Source organism: Salvelinus fontinalis, chromosome 8, assembly GCF_029448725.1.
Source record: "Salvelinus fontinalis isolate EN_2023a chromosome 8, ASM2944872v1, whole genome shotgun sequence".
Lineage (NCBI taxonomy): Eukaryota > Metazoa > Chordata > Actinopteri > Salmoniformes > Salmonidae > Salvelinus > Salvelinus fontinalis.
The window spans coordinates 34,068,365-34,083,854 of record NC_074672.1 but is presented as its reverse complement, the minus strand read 5'-3'; the positions used below and the strand labels follow the sequence as shown (position 1 = coordinate 34,083,854).

At 45.3% G+C, this 15,490-nt stretch overlaps 1 protein-coding gene across 1 annotated transcript in view; it reads left to right on the top strand.

The window, feature by feature from the left end:
• LOC129861127 (voltage-dependent L-type calcium channel subunit alpha-1D-like) overlaps window positions 1-15,490 on the top strand; it is a 138,986-nt gene that overhangs the window by 114,016 nt on the left and 9,480 nt on the right. The window contains exons 32-43 of the mRNA XM_055932277.1: window positions 3,817-3,882; window positions 3,971-4,062; window positions 4,321-4,480; window positions 4,841-4,968; window positions 5,452-5,548; window positions 5,669-5,771; window positions 6,203-6,304; window positions 9,460-9,596; window positions 10,253-10,369; window positions 11,111-11,472; window positions 12,240-12,266; window positions 12,405-12,545. Of these exons, the coding sequence (XP_055788252.1) occupies window positions 3,817-3,882; window positions 3,971-4,062; window positions 4,321-4,480; window positions 4,841-4,968; window positions 5,452-5,548; window positions 5,669-5,771; window positions 6,203-6,304; window positions 9,460-9,596; window positions 10,253-10,369; window positions 11,111-11,472; window positions 12,240-12,266; window positions 12,405-12,545 (1,532 nt within the window). The remainder of the gene's footprint in view (window positions 1-3,816; window positions 3,883-3,970; window positions 4,063-4,320; window positions 4,481-4,840; window positions 4,969-5,451; window positions 5,549-5,668; window positions 5,772-6,202; window positions 6,305-9,459; window positions 9,597-10,252; window positions 10,370-11,110; window positions 11,473-12,239; window positions 12,267-12,404; window positions 12,546-15,490) is intronic.

The window sequence follows — 15,490 nt, the reverse complement described above, 5'->3', positions numbered from 1 at the left end:
TATTGTCACGCTCTGACCATAGAGAGCTTTTTATTCTCTATGTTGGTTAGGTCAGGGTGTGACTAGGGTGGGTTATCTAGGTGATTATAATTTAATGTTGGCCTGGTATGGTTCCCAATCAGAGGCAGCTGTTTATCGTTGTCTCTGGTTGGGGATCATATTTAGGCAGCCATTTTCCCATTGTGCTTTGTGGGATCTTGTCTATGTATAGTTACCTGCAAGCACTACATTAGCGTCACGTTTTGTTTTGCGCTTTATTGTTTTCTGTGAGTTTCACTTCCAAATAAAGAGGATGGAACCATACCACGCTGCATGTTGGTCCACTCATTATAACGATCGTGACAATTATTGTCACACAATCAAGAAGCTAATTAAACAGCATGATCATTACACATATGCACCTTGTTCTGGGGACAATAAAAGGCCACTCTAAAATGTGCAGTTTTGTCACGTAACACAATACCATAGATGTCTCAAGTTTGTTTTGAGGGAGTGTGGAATTGGCATGCTGACTGCAGGAATGTCCACCAGAGCTTTTGCCAGAGAATTGAATGTTAATTTCTCTAACATAAGCCACCTCAAATGTCGTTTTAGAGAATTTGTCAGTACGTCCAACCGGCCTCACAACTACAGAACACGTGTAACCACGCCAGCCTAGGACTTCCACATCTGGCTTCTGCACTTGTGGGATTGTCTGACACCAGCCACCCGGACAGCTGGGGAAACTGGGTTTGCACAACCAGAAATTTTCTGCACAAACTGACAGAAACCGTCTCAGGGAAGCTCATCTGCGTGCTCGTCGTCCTCCCCAGCGTCTTGACCTGACTGCAGTTTGGCGTCTTAACCGACTTCAGTGTGCAAATGCTCACCTTCAATGGCCACTGGCACGCTGTACCGCTTGTATGGCATCATGTGGGCGAGTGGTTTGCTCATGTCAACGTTGTGAACAAAGTGCCCCATGGTGGCGGTGGGGTTATGGTATGGGCAGGCATAAGCTACGGACAACAAACACAATTGCATTTTATCAATGTCAATTTGAATGCACAAAAATACCGTGATGAAATCCTTAGGCCTATTGTTACGCCCATTACTTTCAGTTACTTTTAGATTACTTTCCTTTTAAGAGACATTAGAAGAAGACAAAAATGTATATTACCAATTGAAAAATATGTAATACAAGATAAATCAATGTTATAGTTTACATAGCTGGCCATAATGGATGTTGCATTTTACTTTATGGATTACATTACGCTCTAACCGTAGGCTTCTTGTAACCCAGTTCTTTCTACTTCAATACAGATAGTAATATGATAAGGCTACATCTTTACATTAAAAACCAACGTCTGTCAGATTTCCAGTCATTTAAATTAATTTAATACCCCTTGATCTTCAAGAATAGGACTTGGAAATACAAAAATATAGATTAGCCAAATAGTTTTACCTGAGCAAGGACTTATTAGCCTACTCTGTTAAATGCTGTTCTCATAGAATGCCATGCTTTGAGTACTACTGAAAAGTGCTATTTGCATTAGAAAAATGATTGCCATATGTTGCATTTGCTAAAGGCCTGTTGTTTATGTTTCTTTTGGTGGTGACACTTTGTTATCTCGATAATTTGCAGCTTCTTAAGTTTATCAAAAGTGTGCGAGTGTAACGGCTGTCTTTCGGTGAGTTAGTAGACCAAGGCGCAGCGGGTTGTGAATACATAATGACTTTATTGCAAGACGAAGAACAGACACGAAATACACTTGACTAATTTACAAAATAACAAAACGAACTAGACAGACCTAAACTACGAACTTACATGAAACGAAGAACACATGAACAGGAACGACCGAACGAACGAGACGAGATGAGACAGTACCGTGTGGTGCAATAAACACAGACACAGCGACAATCACCCACAAACAAACAGTGAGAACAACCTACCTTAATATGACTCTCAATTAGAGGAAAACGCAAAACACCTGCCTCTAATTAAGAGCCATACCAGGCAACCCAAAACCAACATAGAAACAGAAAACATAGACTGCCCACCCAAAACTCACGCCCTGACTATCAAACACATACAAAACAACAGAAAACAGGTCAGGAACGTGACAGAACCCCCCCCCTCAAGGTGCGAACTCCGGGCGCACCCCTAAAACTCAAGGGGAGGGTCTGGGTGGGCATCTGTCCGCGGTGGCGGCTCCGGCGGTGGACGAGGACACCACTCCACCACTGTCTTTGTCCCCCTCCTTAGCGTCCCTTGAGTGGCGACCCTCGCCCCCAACCATGGTCCAGGAACCTTTACTAAGGCCCCTCCAACATAGAGGAGACAGCTCAGGACAGAGAGGTAGCTCAGGACAGAGAGGTAGCTCCGGACAGAGGGACAGCTTAGGACAGAGGGACAACTCTGTACTAATGGCAGCTCCGGACTGAGTGGCAGCTCCGGACTGAGTGGCAGCTCCGGACTGAGTGGCAGCTCATGACTGAGTGGCAGCTCATGACTGTAGGGCAGCTCATGACTGTAGGGCAGCTCATGACTGTAGGGCAGCTCATGACTGTAGGGCAGCTCATGACTGTTGGGCAGCTCATGACTGGAGGGCAGCTCATGACTGGAGGGCAGCTCATGACTGGAGGGCAGCTCATGACTGGAGGGCAGCTCATGACTGGAGTGCAGCTCATGACTGGAGGGCAGCTCCTGACTGTAGGGCAGCTCCTGACTGGCTGGCGGCTCTGGCAGCTCCTGACTGGCTGGCGGCTCTGGCAGCTCCTGACTGGCTGGCGGCTCTGGCAGCTCCTGACTGTTGGACGGCTCTAGCGGCTCCTGACTGACGGACGGCTCTAGCGGCTCCTGACTGACGGACGGCTCTAATGGCTCGGGACAGACGGGCGGCTCTAATGGCTCGGGACAGACGGGCGGCTCTAATGGCTCGTGGCAGACGGATGGCTCAGAAGGCGCTGGGCAGACGGATGGCTCAGAAGGCGCTGGGCAGACGGATGGCTCAGAAGGCGCTGGGCAGACAGATGGCTCAGACGGCGCTGGGCAGACAGATGGCTCAGACGGCGCTGGGCAGACAGATGGCTCAGACGGCGCTGGGCAGACAGATGGCTCAGACGGCGCTGGGCAGACAGATGGCTCAGACGGCGCTGGGCAGACAGATGGCTCAGACGGCGCTGGGCAGACAGGCAGTGCAGAAGGCGTTGGGCAGACGGCCGACTCTGCCCTGCTGAGGCGCACAGTAGGCCTGGTGCGTGGTGCCAGAACTGGAGGTACCGGGATGACGGCACGTACTTCAAGGCTAGTGCGGGGAGCAGGCACAGGGCACACTGAACCCAAAACCAACATAGAAACAGAAAACATAGACTGCCCACCCAAAACTCACGCCCTGACCATCACACACATACAAAACAACAGAAAACAGGTCAGGAACGTGACAGCGAGTTTGAACATATGTCCATTAAGTCTATGGATTATTTTTTGTTGTTGCACAAATTAGAGCCCCTTCTTAACAAACTCCTTCTTAAATTAAACTTGTTTTTGACTGTATGTGTAGCACAATACCACAGAGAAGCGTAGAAGGGAGAAACTCCCTCAAAGTTTTATTCCATCCCCCTGGGCACAGACATCAGTTCCAAAAGAAACTTGAATGTTACCAAAATTCTGTCAGTTTACTGGTAAACTTTGAAAGTTTCCAGTGATACCCTCCCTCTGCAACCCTACTGGGGTAACAGTGGAGCCATACAGGTCAGAGTGTAACATACAGGTGAAGGTGCACCTTCCCTTGCTGAGTCAATCTACTAAAACTATCTTTCTCTCTCTGGCATGCCTAGGCTCTTCCCTATGTTGCCCTTCTGATAGCCATGTTATTCTTCATCTATGCTGTTATTGGAATGCAGGTAACTGAAAGACATTTATTTTGGAAATGTTGAAGTTACAATATGATTAGCATTTATTTCTTCTATAACACACTGTGCTGTGTTTCAGGTGTTTGGAAAGATTGCCTTGGTAGACCACACACAGATTAACCGAAACAACAACTTCCAGACCTTTCCTCAAGCTGTCCTGATGCTCTTCAGGTATGTGTGTGTGTGTGTGTGTGTGTGTGTGTGTGTGTGTGTGTGTGTGTGTGTGTGTGTGTGTGTGTGTGTGTGTGTGTGTGTGTGCGTGCGTGCGTGCGTGCGTGCGTGCGTGCGTGCGTGCGTGCGTGCGTGCGTGCGTGCGTGCGTGCGTGCGTGCGTGCGTGCGTGTGTGTGTGACTAGTTGATTTATTATTATGGATGGTGAAAAGTTGTGGCCATTGTAGTCCTAATATTACTGTTGTTGATGCTTCTCAGGTGTGCTACAGGTGAGGCGTGGCAGGAGATCATGCTGGCATGTCTGCCAGGGAAGCTGTGTGACTCAGAGTCAGACTACAACCCCGGAGAGGAGAAAACATGTGGCAGCGGATTCGCCATTATCTACTTCATCAGCTTCTACATGCTCTGCGCCTTCCTGGTATACACACACATAATCGCAGCATGTACACACACCCACATACACACACACACAGGTTAGGTAGGTCACTTTCTAAGTGTAATCCATTACAGTTACTAGTTACCTTTTCAAAATTGTACTCAGTAACATAACTTTTGGATTTCCCAAACTCAGTAATGTAATCTGATGAGTTACTTTTGAATTACTTTCCTCTTAAGAGGCATTAGAAGAAGACAAAAAGGATCCATCAAAGTAGTCTCTGACGTGTGGTCAGACTTGTCCAGGTGGAACAAACTTAAACGTTTTTCAATGCTGAATGGAATGTCATTGAGAAAACAGAAAGGTGATCCCTTACTGACACACTGTATACCTCTGTTTTAGATCATCAACTTGTTTGTTGCTGTCATCATGGATAACTTTGACTATCTGACGCGTGATTGGTCCATTCTGGGCCCTCACCACCTGGATGAGTTTAAAAGGATCTGGTCTGAGTACGACCCTGAGGCCAAGTGAGTCTGCATTACCATCTGTACATAGAGTACACAAATACATACACACACACACACATACACAAACACACACCCCTGCAGTCATTCATTTACATTGGTTCTCACTGTGTGTTGTTTCTGTATTTGGTGTCTCTTTCAGAATTGTGTTGGTTTCAGTGTCTGTGTCACTGTGTCTCTTTCAGGATTGTGTTGGTTTCAGTGTCTGTGTCACTGTGTCTCTTTCAGTAGTGTGTTGGTTTCAGTGTCTGTGTCACTGTGTCTCTTTCAGTAGTGTGTTGGTTTCAGTGTCTGTGTCACTGTGTCTCTTTCAGTAGTGTGTTGGTTTCAGTGTCTGTGTCACTGTGTCTCTTTCAGTAGTGTGTTGGTTTCAGTGTCTGTGTCACTGTGTCTCTTTCAGGATTGTGTTGGTTTCAGTGTCTGTGTCACTGTGTCTCTTTCAGTAGTGTGTTGGTTTCAGTGTCTGTGTCACTGTGTCTCTTTCAGGGGCAGGATAAAGCATCTGGATGTGGTGACCTTGCTGAGACGCATCCAGCCTCCTCTAGGCTTCGGCAAGCTGTGTCCACACAGAGTGGCCTGCAAGGTGTGTCTGAACACCCAAACAGCACAAACACACATTACACATATTACATAAGGTGTTCATATTGTGAGCTCAGTCTTGCCCTGGTTAACTCATATGTTGCATGACCGTAACTCCTTTTAGAGACTGGTTGCCATGAACATGCCCCTGAACAGTGATGGCACAGTCATGTTCAATGCCACTCTGTTTGCCTTGGTGAGGACCGCTCTGAAGATCAAAACTGAAGGTGAGCACTGGGAGCTAACACAGTGATGTCTGAATGAGGACATACTATGAAGTCTATCGGACAGACTCATCACACAGTATCTCTGATGGCGACTTTCCACTAAGGACTTACCCCAGTGTTTTAACCAAAACGATCAGATTTTTGTGTGTCCACCGCCACGACCAGGCTCCAGTTTCTCACTGGCCCATGTCCTCAGTAGACCTGCTCTGACTTAAAGCCAAGGTTCACAAGTTCTCAGTGTCAGTCTTAGCTATATGGAAACACAGTTCCCCCAAAAATAACATTAGAGCCCACATTACCATAATCACTGTCAACACACTGGGGCTGTAATGGAAACACCCAATGAATGTACTCAAAATACTCTTATACAGTGGCCTGCTCAATAGCTGTCTTGATTGGTCCAACTCATTCACCAAGTGTTGGTTTCCTAGGCAACTTGGAACAGGCCAATGAGGAGTTGCGAGCGGTCATCAAGAAGATCTGGAAGAGGACCAGCATGAAGCTGCTGGACCAAGTGGTGCCCCCTGCAGGCGGTCAGTAAAATGGCTCCCGCCTCCATGTATCTGTGGTGTCTGTCAACAGTAACTGTACAGTAGATTCTACCTCATGGCTAGCGTGGCTAAAGAGAGACTTCCTCATGTCAGACTGCCCTGTATACCTGCACATGCTCAATTGTTATGTACACTTTAAACATACAAATGCGCTGTGCAAAACTACATAGAATAGCAGTGTTATTACTTATGTACTGTGTGTGTATTCACGGTGGCGATCCTACGCTCCAGGCTGACCTTTAACAAGGTTTTCCCTCAGCAGTGGTATTACACAGGATCAATAGGTGGAACTCAAAGCATATACTCAGCAGTCACACCTTGAAAATAAACAAATTCATTGACATTAGTGATCCATGGCCTTGCTAACCTTGTGAAACAGTTTGCTTCGACAAATTATTGACAGACAGTTGAGTCTTCACTTCCTGTTTTGAGTGTGAATAGCTGTAAAAGTCACAGATAAGAGCAGGATCAGATAGGGGATGAGACAGAAACTGCAGACTGTCACTTAAGTTCGGCGAAACTCACCTTATCTCACTCTCTTTTTCCCTCCACAGTGTGCTCACATGCTCATTACAGCCTAACTCTGGGGCTTCCTATTGATACTCAGGCCAGGCTCAATCTTATATGGCTCCCTATTCACATCATTGTGCACTAAGCAGTGTACTCTATAGGAGGGGGATATCGCAGCACCCATGTGTTTCTGTGAAATGCCATGCAGAACTGTTGTTCTGTATACTGCTTGGTTGACCTGAGCCATACTGACCTATACAGTCTGTGGTGTTGTGCTGTGTTGTACTATGCTGATGATGACCAACCTGTAGTGTTCTTCACTGTGCCATAGTTTGCTGAAACCATTATTTGTGGTATTTCATTTTCATTGTTATCCTTTGCTGCACAAAACGTTCTGCTTTAGCTCTGATGCTTGGCTTGTTCTAGCATTGCATGTTCTGCTGTAGTTTACTAACTCCTCTTGATCTCTCTCTTTCTGGCCAAGCTTCTCTCCTCCACAGCTTTCCCTCCTCTTCTTTCCACTCTTCCATAGTCTCTTCTGCTCTCTCCCTCTCTCTGCTGTCCGGAATTTCCTGCAGCAGTTCTGTTTTTGGCCGGTGGCATGGAACTAGAGTTGCCTCTCTCTCCTGTGCCCTAGCTGTCCCCAGTCTGCTTACTAACTAGCTGAGTGACACAGATCGCGGCTTCTCTGTTCTGTACTGCTTCCCTGTTCTGTACTGCTTCCCTGTTCTGTACTGCTTCCCTGTTCTGTACTGCTTCCCTGTTCTGTACTGCTTCCCTGTTCTGTACTGCTTCTCTGTTCTGTACTGCTTCCCTGTTCTGTATTGCTTCCCTGTTCTGTACTGCTTCCCTGTTCTGTACTGCTTCCCTGTTCTGTACTGCTTCCCTGTTCTGTACTGCTTCCCTGTTCTGTACTGCTTCTCTGTTCTGTACTGCTTCCCTGTTCTGTACTGCTTCCCTGTTCTGTACTGCTTCCCTGTTCTGTACTGCTTCCCTGTTCTGTACTGCTTCTCTGTTCTGTACTGCTTCTCTGTTCTGTACTGCTTCCCTGTTCTGTACTGCTTCTCTGTTCTGTACTGCTTCTCTGTTCTGTACTGCTTCTCTGTTCTGTACTGCTTCCCTGTTCTGTACTGCTTCTCTGTTCTGTACTGCTTCCCTGTTCTGTACTGCTTCTCTGTTCTGTACTGCTTCTCTGTTCTGTACTGCTTCCCGGGTCTGTACTGCTTCTCTGTTCTGTACTGCTTCCCTGTTCTGTACTGCTTCCCTGTTCTGTACTGCTTCCCTGTTCTGTACTGCTTCCCTGTTCTGTACTGCTTCCCGGGTCTGTACTGCTTCCCTGTTCTGTACTGCTTCTCTGTTCTGTACTGCTTCCCTGTTCTGTACTGCTTCCCTGTTCTGTACTGCTTCCCTGTTCTGTACTGCTTCCCTGTTCTGTACTGCTTCTCTGTTCTGTACTGCTTCCCTGTTCTGTACTGCTTCCCTGTTCTGTACTGCTTCCCTGTTCTGTACTGCTTCCCTGTTCTGTACTGCTTCTCTGTTCTGTACTGCTTCCCTGTTCTGTACTGCTTCCCTGTTCTGTACTGCTTCCCTGTTCTGTACTGCTTCCCTGGCCTGTACTGCTTCCCTGTTCTGTACTGCTTCCCTGGCCTGCACGTCTCTTAACAGTTTAGATATTCTTCTCTTTCTGCTGTAGTCTTCTTGTTAGGTGCTTCTAACTGTGGCAGTATCCCTGTACTGTAGCTAAGCCTTAGATACTGTAGGTGGATGTGTAGCTGTTTGATAGACTCGTATGTTTAGTAAGATGTGGTTGTGTTGGTTTGTGGTATGATGACTGTATTGAGTTGAGGCTACTTTCGGTTTGGCTATTTACAATTCTATGTTTCAGAACTGTTCATATTTTGATAATACCAGATACTCTAGTGCAAGGATGGGCAACTTTGATCGGGTGGGGTCCACAAAAAATCTGAACTCATCATGAGGAGCCGCAGTGGCTAGCTGGTCTGCTTACCGACATCCATATATACAGTACCAGTCAAAAGTTTGGACACACCTACTCATTCAAGGGTTTTTCTTTATTTTTACTATTTTCTACATTGTAAAATAATAGAGAAGACATCAAAACTATGAAATAACACATATGGAATCATGTAGTAACCAAAAATATGAAAGCCAAGAGTGTGCAAAGCTGTCATGAAGGCAAAGGGTGGCTACTTTGAAGAATCTCTAATATAAAATATATTTAGATTTTTTAAACACTTTTTTGGTTACTACATGATTCCATATGTGTTATTTCATAGTTTTAAAGTCTTCTCTATTATTTTACAATGTAGAAAATAGTAAAAAACCCTTGAATGAGTAGGTGTGTCCAAACTTCTGACTAGTCCTGTATACTGTATATTAAAAAAAAATTGTTGGGTTTCTGCGGAATATCAGTTATTCAAAACAGACTCATGATAACGACAGCATACATGTATAGGATATTCAGCCGATTGTTGGAGTGCTCTGAAGAGTTCGTATAGGAGAGGTAGAGTACCATTATGTCTTTGGGCCTAGTGTTATTTCCCAGGATGCTGTGCGGCGTGGTGAGGTGCTGACAGTGGAGGCGTTTGTGTGGTCTGTTCACTCAGATGACGAGGTAACCGTGGGGAAGTTCTATGCCACCTTCCTGATACAGGACTACTTCAGGAAATTCAAGAAACGCAAAGAGCAAGGCCTGGTGGGAAGACACTCATTCTCCAGCCTGAACTCCACCATCGCCCTCCAGGTGAGTCTCAACTGCTGTACTGTTCTGTACTGGACTGTACCATTCCACCTCCTCAGAGTTGTCAATAGTTACCAAACTCACACTATTATGGCCAATCTGTGTACACTGTAACACAACAAGTCAATTTATTTGAACTGCAGATACCTGTACAATTTAAAAGATAATAACCTTTGAAACTAACTGATAGGACTTACAAACCAAAATATGTGGCTAATTTAGTAAGATTATAATACATTAATATGGGTAAACAATATGTAACTGCTAGTTAGTGATTGGTTGAATCACACTTTGTCCAGTCACCACTGGACATCTGCAAAGCAGCAGGCCACTGCACCTGAACACAATGTTGCTTCTTTGGCCTGCACTTTGCTATGTCACCTCTAGCCATGCGTACATCTGCGGGCTCTTTCTTATCTGCTTCTGGAAACAATCAGAGATAAAGAGAATGTTGTTCCTCAGAAATGATTTAGTCTGATTTAGTTGATTTAGTCAACTCTGGATTAGCAGTGCTGTGCACACTCACCCTGATTAACAAAGCACCTCCTCAGTCTGATTTGTCTGTGTGTACTGTATGTGTCTGACCTTATGCTTCAGTTCATGTGTGTGTGTGTATGTGTTCCTGCCAGCTCTCAGCTGCTCTCTTGTCATCGTTGCAGGCTGGCCTCCGCACACTGCATGATATTGGGCCCGAAATTCGCCGAGTCATATCGTGTGACCTGCAAGACGAGGGCCTTGTAGACATGAATGCAGAAGAAGATGACGAGGTGTCTAGGGTAAATCACTGTCCCAGTTCATTCAATAGATGCGCTTGATTTAACTCACCCGACACGTAGAATTAGTTTTTTACAGCCAATGGAATGGCCCCAAACTCAGTTCACGTGGTTGCTAGCTGAGCTAAATCAAGTGCCCCAATTTAAAACAGTTACTTTGTTGGTCCACTCTTTGGCTAGTGGGAAGAGCTTGCTTGCCTATTGACTCAGTCACAACAGATATTTCACTCTGAGATGTTGACAATAATGTAATTTCCATTGTATGATTTACAGAGAGGAATCAAGTCTCGTTGAGCCTAGTTTAAAGATGATAACACTCACATTGCCTGATAACCCAGAACACACAGTAGATGATACTTATTCAACCCAGTGGTTTTAAAGATGATAACACTCATATTGCCTGATAACCCAGAACACACAGTAGATGATACTTATTCAACCCAGTGGATTTAAATATGATAACACTCATATTGCCTGATAACCCAGAACACACAGTAGATGATACTTATTCAACCCAGTGGTTTTAAAGATACTCCACTTACATAAAATGTTTTGCACACACACTTTCACTAAATGCACTGTTAATTTAATACCCTCATTATCTGTTGAACATAATTTAGTGAAGATCGTAATTAAAACCTCAATGACCGTGCCTTACCACCAGGACAGACCCAAAGCCAGTGGTTAAGTTTGGTCACTGTGTTTTTATGGTCGCCTGTACTGACCCGAGTGTTGTCTCTACAGAGGAACGGCGTGCTGTTCGCCAACCACACCAATCACGTTAACGGGGACCACCGGGGTTCTGTCACCCAGCGGCCCCTCCAGGTCCCGCCTCCTTCCTGCCACGCATTCGTGGAGCCCTCTCAGGTTGGCTCTGAGGAAGGGGCTGGGGACCCCCACCCCTACAACCACTACTACCCCAAATCCCCCATGGCCTCCAACGCCAACCTCAACAACGCCAACATCCCCACTGTGCCCTCCCTGACCAAAGGGGGGCAGAGGTGCTGCCTCCGCCGTGAGCACTCGTCTGCTAATGGGGCACCCTCCTCCAGCTCGCAACGCAAGAGTGTTGACTTCGACACCCTCACCACGGTCCAGTCTGCAAGGTAACTTAGGATGCTGCTTTCTTGGCTAGGTCTCCCTGGTAAAAGAGCTCTCTTAACCTCAAAGGTTACTTCCTGGTTAAAGGTTACATAATATTATGGTTCTCTCCATTTTTAATGCAGTAGTCAATGAATGTATGCACTGTAAAAAAGAAGATGTTGATTCAATGTACAATTGTAAGGCAACAAGGTGCAATAAGATAGTGAATTCACTCAACAACATTTTCACACAAAAAAAGTGTTTTCTCAACCAATATTTTTGGAGTAAGCTGCCAATACTATTGCAGCTGGTTGCCTTACACTTGTACGTTGAATCAACATCTTCTTTTTACAGTGTGGTAATGAACTAGGGGATTAGGTTTGAATTCAGGTGTGATGAGAACAGTGGTTACTTGCTTGCGTAAGGTCTACGAGCTGTGGAGCTCAATGAGATGAACCCAATGACAACAGATGTGGATCTGAATAGGGCGTTGGGTTTTGAAGTTGTTGCCCCATCACATCCTTACCACAGCTATGTCTTTCACATATCCTGGCCTTTCAAAGAATGGATCTTTTCTGCACCGTTCATTCTTGCACCACTAAGAGCTCTTTATGTTGAAATCCTGGTATTGTGTGTATCTATCAGTAACACACACACACACTCCAGACCCATTCATTTTATGACAAGGATTATTATTTCTGTTTGTCTCACAATGTCTTTGTCATTGCATGCCCTTCCCTTCCCCTCTCCTGTCCCAAATACACATTTCCTTGACCACAACGTGCTTCAGGAGGCTCTACTATGAGACCTACATTAGGTATGTGTGTGAAACTACTGTTTCACCCTTTAATGACTCCAATCTCGCATTGGTTTATATGATCTGCTTTACTGAGATACTATACCTCAATCACCCCTTAAAAAGGCTTCTGGTTGAACTTTGACCCTTTGACCCTAGGTCAGAATCAGGGGGTGTTCTGTACCCAACCATCCGCAGAGAGAAGCTAGGGGGAGCAGACAGTGATGATGACAAGGGCTCAGGAGAATACTTCAGTGGCGAGGAGTATCAGGAGGATGACCTCATGTTGCACAAAGACAGGTATCACCTGGAAACCACTTCTCCTCTCCTCTACTGTACTCTACTGTATTCTCCTCTACTCCCCTCTCCTCTACTGTACTCTCTACTGTATTCTCCTCTACTCTCCTCTCCTCTACTGTACTCTCTACTGTATTCTCCTCTACTCTCCTCTCCTCTACTGTACTCTCTACTGTATTCTCCTCTACTCTCCTCTCCTGTACTCTCTACTGTATTCTCCTCTCCTCTCCTCTCCTCTACTGTACTCTCTACTGTATTCTCCTCTCCTCTACTGTACGCTCTACTGTATTCTACTCTCCTCTCCTCTACTGTACTTTCTACTGTATTCTCCTCTACTCTCCTCTCCTCTACTGTACTCTCTACTGTATTCTACTCTCCTCTCCTCTACTGTACTCTCTACTGTATTCTACTCTCCTCTCCTCTACTGTACTCTCTACTGTATTCTACTCTCCTCTCCTCTACTGTACTCTACTGTATTCTCCTCGACTCTCCTCTCCTCTACTGTACTCTCTACTGTATTCTCCTCTACTCTCCTCTCCTCTACAGTACTCTCTACTGTATTCTCCTCTCCTCTACTGTACTCTCTACTGTATTCTCCTCTACTCTCCTCTCCTCTACTGTACTCTCTACTGTATTCTCATCTACTGTACTCTACTGTATTCTCCTCTACTCTCCTCTCCTCTACTGTACTCTCTACTGTATTCTCCTCTCCTCTCCTCTACTGTACTTTCTACTGTATTCTCCTCTACTCTCCTCTCCTCTACTGTACTCTCTACTGTATTCTCCTCTACTCTCATCTACTGTACTCTCTACTGTATTCTCCTCTACTCTCCTCTCCTCTACTGTACTCTCTACTATATTCTCTTCTACTCTCCTCTCCTATACTGTACTCTCTACTGTATTCTCCTCTACTCTCCTCTCCTCTACTGTACTCTACTGTATTCTCCTCTACTCTCCTCTCCTCTACTGTACTCTCTACTGTATTCTCCTCTACTCTCCTCTCCTCTACTGTACTCTCTACTATATTCTCCTCTCCTCTACTGTACTCTTTACTGTATTATCCTCTACTCTCCTCTCCTCTACTGTATTCTCCTCTACTCTCCTCTCCTCTACTGTACTCTCTACTGTATTCTCCTCTACTCTCCTCTCCTCTACTGTACTCTCTACTGTATTGTCTTCTACTCTCCTCTCCTCTACTGTACTCTCTACTGTATTCTCCTCTACTCTCCTCTCCTCTACTGTACTCTCTACTATATTCTCTTCTCCTCTACTGTACTCTCTACTGTATTCTCCTCTACTCTCCTCTCCTCTACTGTACTCTCTACTGTATTCTCCTCTACTCTCCTCTCCTCTACTGTACTCTCTACTGTATTCTCCTCTACTCTCCTCTCCTCTACTGTACTCTCTACTGTATTGTCTTCTACTCTCCTCTCCTCTACTGTACTCTCTACTGTATTCTGCTCTACTCTACTGTACTCTCTACTGTATTCTCCTCTCCTCTACTGTACTCTCTACTGTATTCTCCTCTCCTCTACTGTACTCTCTACTGTATTCTCCTCTCCTCTACTGTACTCTCTACTGTATTCTCCTCTACTCTCCTCTCCTCTACTGTAATCTATACTGTATTCTCCTCTACTCTCCTCTCCTCTACTGTACTCTCTACTGTATTCTCCTCTCCTCTACTGTATTCTCTACTGTATTCTCCTCTACTCTCCTCTCCTCTACTGTACTCTCTACTGTATTCTCCTCTCCTCTACTGTACTCTCTACTGTATTCTCCTCTACTCTCCTCTCCTCTACTGTACTCTCTACTGTATTCTCCTCTACTCTCCTCTCCTCTACTGTACTCTCTACTGTATTCTACTCTCCTCTACTGTACTCTCTACTGTATTCTCCTCTACTCTCCTCTCCTCTACTGTACTCTCTACTGTATTCTCCTCTCCTCTCCTCTACTGTACTCTCTACTGTATTCTCCTCTCCTCTACTGTACTCTCTACTGTATTCTCCTCTACTCTACTCTCTACTGTATTCTCCTCTCCTCTCCTCTACTGTACTCTCTACTGTATTCTCATCTACTCTCCTCTCCTCTACTGTACTCTCTACTGTATTATCCTCTACTCTCCTCTCCTCTATTGTACTCTCTACTGTATTCTCCTCTCCTCTACTCTCCTCTCCTCTACTGTACTCTCTACTGTATTCTCCTCTACTCTCCTCTCCTCTACTGTACTCTCTACTGTATTCTCCTATACTCTCCTCTCCTCTACTGTACTCTCTACTGTATTCTCCTCTACTCTCCTCTCCTCTACTGTACTCTCTACTGTATTCCCCTCTACTCTCCTCTCCTCTACTGTACTCTCTACTGTATTCTCCTCTACTCTCCTCTCCTCTACTGTACTCTCTACTGTATTCCCCTCTACTCTCCTCTCCTCTACTGTACTCTCTACTGTATTCTCCTCTACTCTCCTCTCCTCTACTGTACTCTCTACTGTATTCTCCTCTACTCTCCTCTCCTCTACTGTACTCTCTACTGTATTCTCCTCTACTCTCTTCTCCTCTACTGTACTCTCTACTGTATTCTCCTCTACTCTCCTCTCCTCTACTGTACTCTCTACTGTATTCTCCTCTCCTCTCCTCTACTGTACTCTCTACTGTATTCTCCTCTCCTCTCCTCTACTGTACTCTCTACTGTATTCTCCTCTACTCTCCTCTCCTCTACTGTACTCTCTACTGTATTCTCCTCTCCTCTACTGCATTCTCTACTGTATTCTACTCTCCTCTACTGTACTCTCTACTGTATTCTTCTCTACTCTCCTCTCCTCTTCTGTACTCTCTACTGTATTCTCCTCTACTCTCCTCTCCTCTAATGTACTCTCTACTGTATTCTACTCTCCTCTCCTCTCCTTTACTATACTCTATACTGTATTCTACTCTCCTCTCCTATACTGTACT